The sequence below is a fragment of the Procambarus clarkii genome, unplaced genomic scaffold (assembly GCF_040958095.1).
Source record: "Procambarus clarkii isolate CNS0578487 unplaced genomic scaffold, FALCON_Pclarkii_2.0 HiC_scaffold_263, whole genome shotgun sequence".
In the NCBI taxonomy this organism is placed as follows: Eukaryota; Metazoa; Arthropoda; class Malacostraca; order Decapoda; family Cambaridae; genus Procambarus; species Procambarus clarkii.
This window is the reverse complement of record NW_027189296.1, coordinates 167,005-176,247: the sequence shown is the minus strand read 5'-3', so window position 1 is coordinate 176,247 and position 9,243 is coordinate 167,005. Positions and strand designations below refer to the sequence as shown.

The 9,243-nt window shown below is 38.3% G+C and overlaps 2 protein-coding genes across 2 annotated transcripts; both read right to left on the bottom strand.

The window, feature by feature from the left end:
- Positions 1-1,154: 1,154 nt before the first annotated feature.
- On the bottom strand, positions 1,155-5,167 carry LOC138361222 (uncharacterized). Its single transcript, XM_069320639.1, has 4 exons — positions 4,844-5,167; positions 3,504-3,709; positions 2,543-2,684; positions 1,155-1,768 (listed from the first exon to the last, which is right to left on the bottom strand). The coding sequence occupies exons 1-4, from the start codon at positions 4,866-4,868 to the stop codon at positions 1,419-1,421; spliced, it is 723 nt and encodes a 240-aa protein (XP_069176740.1). The 5' UTR covers positions 4,869-5,167; the 3' UTR covers positions 1,155-1,418.
- Positions 5,168-7,594: 2,427 nt separating this feature from the next.
- On the bottom strand, positions 7,595-8,361 carry LOC138361223 (calcium-binding and coiled-coil domain-containing protein 2-like). The gene is made up of 2 exons (XM_069320640.1): positions 8,202-8,361; positions 7,595-7,962 (listed from the first exon to the last, which is right to left on the bottom strand). Exons 1-2 carry the CDS (start codon positions 8,359-8,361, stop codon positions 7,595-7,597), a joined length of 528 nt encoding a protein of 175 aa, XP_069176741.1.
- Between the last annotated feature and the right edge of the window lie 882 nt (positions 8,362-9,243).

The window sequence follows — 9,243 nt, the reverse complement described above, 5'->3', positions numbered from 1 at the left end:
TTTCGGGCAGGAAAAACATTAATATCTAGAACTTAATACTAATTGAGCATAAAGAATAAAATGTGTTGAGAACAAATACAAATAAAGATAAAAAAAAGAGGGAACATGACTGAAAAAGCAGCACAAATACAATAGGTTGACAAACAGTGTTGATTAAAAAAAAAAAAAAAATAACAGACATGGGTTGACAATAGAGGGGTAAGGTAGGTTAGTGAATTTATTAGGTAGTGTTTAGTTTTTATCTTAAACTGGTTGAGAGAGGTACAGTCTTTAACATGGTTGGGAAGATCATTCCACATTCTGGGTCCCTTGATTTGTAGAGCATTTCTAGTTTGATTAAGTCGTATTCTTGGAATATCAAAACTGTATTTTTTTCTGGTGTGGTGCTCATGGGTTCTGTTACAACCTTCAATGAAGCTTTTGAGCTTATATGTATGTATTTGTAATGTATGTATGTAAACAATGTATTTATTATCATTTATCAATTCTGATAGAAATTACCTACTTAAAATTATCTGTTAGATTAAGGACCTGCCTGAAACGCTGCGCATACTAGTGGCTTTACAAGATTGTAAATACTGTACTATTCAATGTATTCTCACAACCCCAATGTACCTACTTGTATATATATAAATAAAATAAAATAAAATATTGTGATGGGTCAGTAGCTAGGGATGGGAAGGCAGGATGCAGTATGCCAAACTGAATTCGTGCGCCCCTTGAGGGACTTGAAGTAGAGGGATAGGGATCACAGGATAAGTATGGGTTGCACAAACTACTGGTAACAGGATGAGTATGGGTTGCACAATTAATTACTACAAAGTGGTTGAGTATGGGGTGCACGTAAATGAAGACTCCCAAGAAGCAAATCAGAGATCAGCCCAAGCTTCATCTTGAGGCAAAGCTCAATGCCTTAAGCCATATTGATGCTCTGTCCACAGAGCATTCTCTCTCTCAAATCATAATAGTACACTAATGGTTCCCTACACCACCCCTCAGGTGCAGCTGCAGCAGGCTTGGGTGACATGATGACTATGGGGTGCACAATAAACTAACACTCACAGAATGAGTATGGGCTGCACAATAAGCTACCTCTCACAAGATTAGTAATAAAGAAACATTAATTTTTTGGGTAGGGTGACTGAAACTCATCCTGGGGTAAAAATGTTTATTTAAATTTATTATAGTTAAATGAATTTAGTAAATTATTCCATATATTGTATTATAAGTGAATTGACACTAAACTATAAATGATACTAATAAGGTTTTAAAAATGAAAAACAGTAAAAATCCTTCATGTAAGATATGGAAGTTGAAAAGTAAATTAACTGTAAACTAAATTATAAACTGTAGACATAATATAAAGTATTATAAGTAAAATACCTATAAACTACCAAATAATGTGTAAGGAACCATTTCTATTGTTTGTCCTTTTTTACCTGTTTCCTCAGGTATTTTAAAATTCCCATTCCGTTGTTACTACACTGTTTTCCTGGTGTAGTTCCCTGTGGTTCAAATTTTACTACTTGTACTTCTTGCTGTTTCTGAAGGATTGCTAATGGTAGCCCTTGTTGCACCGGCGGAACTTTTTGTAAATGTTCCACCTGCGGAACTTTTTGTAATTGTTGAATTTCTTGCACCTGCGGTACTTTTTGGACTTTATGCACCTGCTGCACTTGTAGCTCGTCAGGATTTTTTTCCAGGGCATTATCGCTATCACCTTCTGATCCTAATGTAAGTTTATCTGCATCAAGCTTCCTTGTGCGTGCTGGAAAAAAAAATAAAAATAAAAAATAAAAAATTTTGAAATGGAAGATCCTGTGTAACAAATTTAATCAGTTACTATGATCGAGCCGCAGAAATTTTACAGGAAAGATATGGTTGGGTTGACTGCATCTATCTGGACCTAAAAGAGGCATTCAATAGAATTCCACATAAGAGTTTGTTCTGGAAACTGGAACATATTGGAGGGGTGACAGGTAAGCTTCTAACATGGATTAAAAAATTTCAAACTGATAGAAAAATGAGGGCAGTAATCAGAGGCAATGTATTGGACTGGAGAAATGTCACGAGTGGAGTACCACAGGGTTTAGTTCTGGCATTCATGGATAAATAATAAATAAATTGTTCATGATTTTTTTAGACAAAAGCTAGAATATGCAGCAGTTGTATGGTGCCCATATCTTAAGAAGTACATGTACAAACTTGAAATGATACAAAGACGTCATGGGTGTCATAGGGGCACCAGCACACTGGTTTGCTAAAGGGCCCTTAATGCTGTCGAGACCTTATGGGCCCTTGGACCCATTACGTTAAGACATAGTGCTGTATTGGGCCACACACTTTTTGCCATATACATCAACGACAGAGATGATTGAATTGAAATTATATATATATATATATATATATATATATATATATATATATATATATATATATATACATATGTATATATATATATATATACATATGTATATATATATATATATATGAGAGAAAATAATAGGTGGTGATATATTTATATATTATGTGAACTACTTACACAAAAAGAAGTTAGTGGTGAAGATCTTCTTGTCCTCTTCTTGTATTACGTTGTTTGGTAGGATACCATGCGTCACCCGTGCTGGTCCTTTCTTGTAATAGATAACGATTGATTCATACCCACAGCCACGCAGATATGTTAGCTGAAAAGCAAATAATATTTAAACAATAACACTATCTGGGAAAATGCAACAAAATAAATGTTTGAAGCATAGCTGGGCATGTGCAATAGAACCCATAATAGAATCACAATACCAGAAATAAATATCTTTGATATCCCCAGAGTCAAAGTTATTCTGTGTAAATACTCTATGCAAATAAAGGGACCTTGTCTATGGAACTAACTTGCTAACAAATTTAAAAACTGTCCAACTTCTGCCATTTTAAAAAATAAAACCAAAAAGTACCTAAATTTTTTCTTGATAGTTTCCTAACTAGTGTATTAAACTCGCACTGTATCTTATGAAATCCAATGCCAGAATATATGTGCCTAAACCATACAACTTTTCCATTGTAATCATTGCTATCACCTTATATCATGATTGTTATATTGAATGCATATCTTACTATATTATACCTTGAAATATTCCTCAAATTATGCTACAATTTATATGTTGATAACCCTCAAATTTTACTTTAATGTACATAGTAATCTTTGTGATACTTTCTTACAATGTACCAGCCAATTTTTTCCATTTAAGCTTTAAATTGCCTATTTAAAATTATCTGTAAGATTAAGGACCTGCCCAAAACACTATGTGTGCTAGTGGCTTTACAAGAATGTAAAAACATCAATTCTATGTACTCTCATAATCCCAGTGTGCTATCTTGTATATAAATAAATAAACAAATAGTATGTAAGTACTGTACAGCATTATTCATGTTGATTCTATACCTTATCAAGCAAGTTCAGCATAAGAAGAATACAAATGAATACAACAGATGTAGACAAACTTCAATACCTGATTTTCAATCCTTCGTAGAACCCGGCTTGCTGTATTTCGTTCTAAAGCCTTCTTGCCTTTAAGTAGAAAACGGGCTTCCTCTTCTTTCTTCATTAATTCTCTACTGTTTCGGAAGTCACACTGGCAGAACTTGCAAACATTGCTTCGGACATGCACACATTGTTTGCAGTTTGTGCATCTCCTCAAGAATTTTCCCTGAAGACCTGAAGGAAATAGTTTCTAATAAAATACTTATATTCAAATGACCTATGCTGCAAAAATTATAAGTTAAATTGTTGTTAAAATGTACTACAGTAATTAAATATATTATTTAAATTATGAAATAATCTACATTAACACTAGTGAGAGCAATGTTAAAAATTTTAGGACTGCATCTGGAAATAACTTTAATTTTGGATGTGATTAACCATGCTGTAACTTGTATAACAAAACTGAGAGGAGTTGAATCCAACAGCCTGATTGACCAGGCTGTTAATTTCAAGCGAATACTATATTATTGGAAGAAAAAAAAATTATATATATATATATATATATATATATATATATATATATATATAATCAATATTGTAACTTTTTTTGTGTAATGACGTTTTCAAATAAAGTTAGATAAATATACACACATACCAAAAGAATAAGGGTGGTAGGAGAAGAAAATATGAAAGTGTTCAGTGAGGATCCACAAGGTCTTCTCTGAGTACTCTTTATTTTCTTCTCCGAGGCTATGGGTCCCTACACTTGCACCAGAGGTGGTACCCCTCATATATATATATATATATATATATATATATATATATATATATATATATATATATATATATATATGTCGTACCTAGTAGCCCGAACGCACTTCTCAGCCTACTATGCAAGGCCCGATTTGCCTAATAAGCCAAGTTTTTATGAATTAATTGTTTTTCGACTACCTAACCTACCTAAGCTAGCCTAACCTAACTTTTTCGGCTACCTAACCTAACCTAACCTATAAATATAGGTTAGGTTAGGTAGGGTTGGTTAGGTTCGGCCATATATCTACGTTAATTTTAACTCCAATAAAAAAAATTGACCTCATACATAATGAAATGGGTAGCTTTATCATTTCATCAGAAAACAAATTAGAGAAAATATACTGTCAGGAAAACTTGGCTTATTATGCAAATCGGGCCTTGCATAGTAAGCCGAGTACGACGTTCTGGCTACTAGGTACAACATATATATATATATATATATATACATACATACATACATACATACATACATACACACATACATATATATATATATATATATATATATATATGACAGTGTCAGATTCAGTTTACTACAGTTTAGTAATTTCTTACCATTGGATGTACTAGGTAGATCCATGTTTGGTGAAGTTTTATAGCTGGAGCTGGAAGATCCTGTCGAGATGACTTCTTCAAAGAGAATAGCTTCAACACATTGTGTCTTGAGTCTACCAGTACTTGGCCTACAGTTACCAGATCTGATTTACAGAAACTAGTGAACTATGGAGATAAGATTGTTAATAATATACTTTTTTTGAGATTCATATGACTTGCAGCTTAAAAACCAACCTTATTTTAAAATAGTACACTAAAGTACATAGCAAATTGCGAAATTCGTAGTTTTTTAACTACTTTAAAGCTAAATTCTCAAGCTTTGAAAATAAGCACAATTTGCTATTTTAAGCGGAATCTGGCAACTCTGATTTAGCATGTAAACATTGACTTGCATTCACAATGTAGTTATTTATTTTTCAACAATTTAAAACGAGTTATGAAAATACACACATTGGTACATTATTGCAAAGGCACTATACTATATATATATATATATAAATTGTTGCAAGTCGAGCAACAAATATTTTACATTGAACAACAAATGAGATTGGAAAAGCAGTATTGCCAAAATAGACCCCAGACACACCCTGTGGGTAGTAATGGACCCCCATACCGACCCTATGAGGGGTAGTGGACCCCATAATAACACTATGGGCGATAGTGGACACTATACAAACACTATGGGCGGTAGTTGACTTCATAGAGACCCTGTGGGCGGTAAGGGACCCCCTATCGACCCTGTGGGCGGCAGTGGACCCCCTATCGGTCCTGTGGGCGGCAGTGGACCCCCTACCGACCCTGTGGGCGGCAGTGGACCCCTACCGAACGTGTGGGCGGCAGTGGACCCCCTACCGACCCTGTGGGCGGCAGTGGACCCCCTATCGATCCTGTGGGCGGTAGTGGACCCCCCCCATATCGACCCTGTGGGCGGCAGTGGACCCCCTATCGATCCTGTGGGCGGCAGTGGACCCCCTACCGACCCAGTGGGTGGCAGTGGACCCCCTGCCGACCCTGTGGGCGGTAGTGGACCCCTACCGACCCTGTGGACGGTAGTTGACTTCATAGCGACCCAGTGGGCGGTAGTGGACCCCATACCGACCCTGTGGGTGGCGGTGGACCCCATACCGACTCTGTGGGCGGCAGTGAACCCTATATACTAATCCTGTGGGCGATACTGTACCCTATAGTCATCCTGTGGGGGCAATGGATGCCATACATATCCAGTGGGTGTTATTGTACCCCATACTTATTCTGTGGGTGGTTGGAGCCCCATACCCATCCTGTGGGTTATAGTGGACCCCATACTCATCCTGTGGGTGGTATTGGACCCCATACCTATCCTGTGGGTGGTTGTGAGCCCATACCCATCCTGTCGGTGGTAGTGGACGCAATACACATCCAGTGGATGGTATTGGATCCCATACCCTTCCTGTGGGTGGAAGTGATCCCCATACCATTCCTGTGGGTGGATGTGACCCCCATACTCATCCTGCGGGTGTTATTGGACCCCTTACCCACCTAACAGGTGGTAGTGGACCCTATACTAATCCTATAGTTTCCAATAATCCACACCATACCATCCTGTTTGCAGTAGTTTACCCTATATACATTCCAACATAACATCGTTTTCTGTTAGCGTTCCTACAAAACATTCTTTAAAGATTTCTAAAGCACAAACTATGGTATATAATATTGATTGGTGAAGCACTTATTCTATGTAATAATTTATTGTGCTTATTATAATTTACTAAGAACAACTAATATTTCTTAAAACAAAACTACGAGCCTTCAATAGGATGTAGCTGATCTGTAATATTATAAGAGCATGGACAATAGTAGGTGAATTTCACAACCCATGTGGGACCTGAAAACTACAATTTTCGTTATAATTGAACCAATCACGACTATTCAGCTATCTACGTTGATGGACGAGTACTGTGAGACGTAAATTGGTACGTGAGGAAGAGTTTGAGCCTTGGTAAAAAAGTTAACTGGGAATATATCACATATGTACTAAATCACATTCCACATATTGACTTTAAGCACTAGTCATATATGTACTGTCTTGTGTGAGAACGGGTTGAGAACGGGTGAGAAGTCTAAGGTGCTGCCATCTGTGGTTGAGGTTGTCATGAACCAGTTTCCTCCAAAATTGGTACCCTTACAGATAGGCTTACGTGCAGTCAGGTGTATAAGTTTCATGCAAATCATCCGATAAAAAAAATGAAAAATAAATTGATTTTTATTAACTTAATTATTTTTCTAATAATACTAATTATAATATTCTTCTAATATATGCTATTGTGATAGCTGAGAGTCATAGGTATGATTTCAGTTGACACGTGTGTTTGATAATCGTTTTTGAACATTTTGGAATAATTTTGACACCTACTTCAATATTTTTTTCTCCCTTCCTATGTATGCTTCGATGATGAGACTTGGACCAGATGAAACTCTTTTCATATAAAACTCGTCCAAAAAAAATTTGATTGAAATCGAACCAGTTTTCATTTATTGCATATTTGGATCGAAAACCATTCAAATGCCCCCTTAGGCACACTAACCGATTGGGCTCTCTCATTTCCCTTTCCTTAACTTTTTCTGTTCTGCAGTCTTGTATCGCATAGGTAAATGCACTTACCATTGCTGTCGCTCATTGTCGATCCGGATTTACTCGTTGAGGTAAATTTGAGGTCAAAAACTTTGATATTCGTTACAAGTTTCATCATTTAGCTAGTTGAAGTAGTCTTACTATAACTCTATTATTTCCTGCGCGCGGGCGGCGACGTCGGCGAAGAAAGCTTCCAAAGCCTTTTCCTCCGAAGCTTTTTCCTCATCCATGAGTGCCTTTTCCTCGTCCAAACGTGCCTTTTCCTCGTCCAAACGTGCCTTTTCCTCATCCAAACGTGCATTTTCCTCATCCAAACGTGCCTTTTCCTCGTCCAAACGTGCCTTTTCCTTTAAAGCCTTTTCCTCGTCCAAACGTGCCTTTTCCTCATCCAAACGTGCCTTTTCCTCGTCCAAACGTGCCTTTTCCTCATCCAAACGTGCCTTTTCCTCCAACGCCTGTTCCTCTATCGCCTTTTCCTCTAAAGACTTTGGTCTCTTTTTTTGTGTTTCTTTTTTATGGAGACCTTTTGGTCTGATTTGTGTTTCATATCATCGGGCTTAAGACCATAATGAGGCCAAGCAAAGTAAGTTTTCAGCAGGGATAGAAGGACAGAAACTGCAGTAGCGAGGATGGCTCCCTTCATCAGGCTAGCCATAACCAGCCGCCAGACGGGGATCTCATCCGGGAAGGAGCAGGATGGAGGAGACGAGACCAGACGGCCGATCAGGGGAAGCTTCCTTGCTTTACTTCCCCAACCATTGGTCTGCGCGAACTGGGTCTCGGATTCCGCCCGGGCCGCTCTAATTAGAGCATTTTGCCTGGTATGAGAAATAGTAACACTGTAAGTGAGCACACTCAAGCTCACCGTCACAACTAAACCCAGCCAAATGATTTTGGGTTTCGTCATTTTGAAAAATTTAAAGAAACAGTAACAGTAGGTATTAAGTAATATTATAACCCACTTGTGGATTTATAGTTAGGTTAGAACTGAGAATTTTATTGGTCAAGGGGAGATCATGTCTCCCCTTACTCTTCTGTTTTCCTGGGACGTGAGATTCAGCTCCTTTCGCCTTTCCTCGTAGCTCATTCCTCTCAGTTCCCGGACGAGCCTGGTGGCTTACCACTGAATCTTCCCTAACTTTATCCTGTGTTTAACTAAGTATGGACTCCAGGCTGGAGATGCATATTACATGATTGGTCTGACATAAGTGGTATACAGGGTCCAGAACTATTCCTTACACAAGTTTTTAAAAGCAGTTCATATGTTGGCCAAAATAGCATATGCCGCTGATGATATCCTATTGTTGTGGGCCTCTGGGGACAGGTTGTGTATGATGGACTGTATGTAGTGGACGTACTGTGTGGGGGAGTGTGTGTAGTGGTCGTACTGTGTGGGGAAGTGTGTAGTGGTCGTACGTTGTGGGCGAGAGTGTGTGTAGTGATCGTACTGTATGTGGGGGAGTGTGTGTAATGGTCGTATGTTGTGGGCGAGAGTGTGTAGTGATCGTACTGTATGTGGGGGAGTGTGTGTAGTGGAAGTATTGTGTAGGGGGAGAGTGTGTAGTGGTCGTACTGTATGTGGGGGAGTGTGTGTAGTGGAAGTATTGTGTAGGGGGAGAGTGTGTAGTGATCGTACTGTATGTGGGGGAGTGTGTGTAGTGGAAGTATTGTGTAGGGGGAGAGTGTGTAGTGGTCGTAGTGTATGTTGGGGAGAGTGTGTAGTGGAAGTACTGTGTGGGGGGAGAGTGTGTAGTGGTCGTAATGTATGTTGGGGAGAGTATGTAGTGGA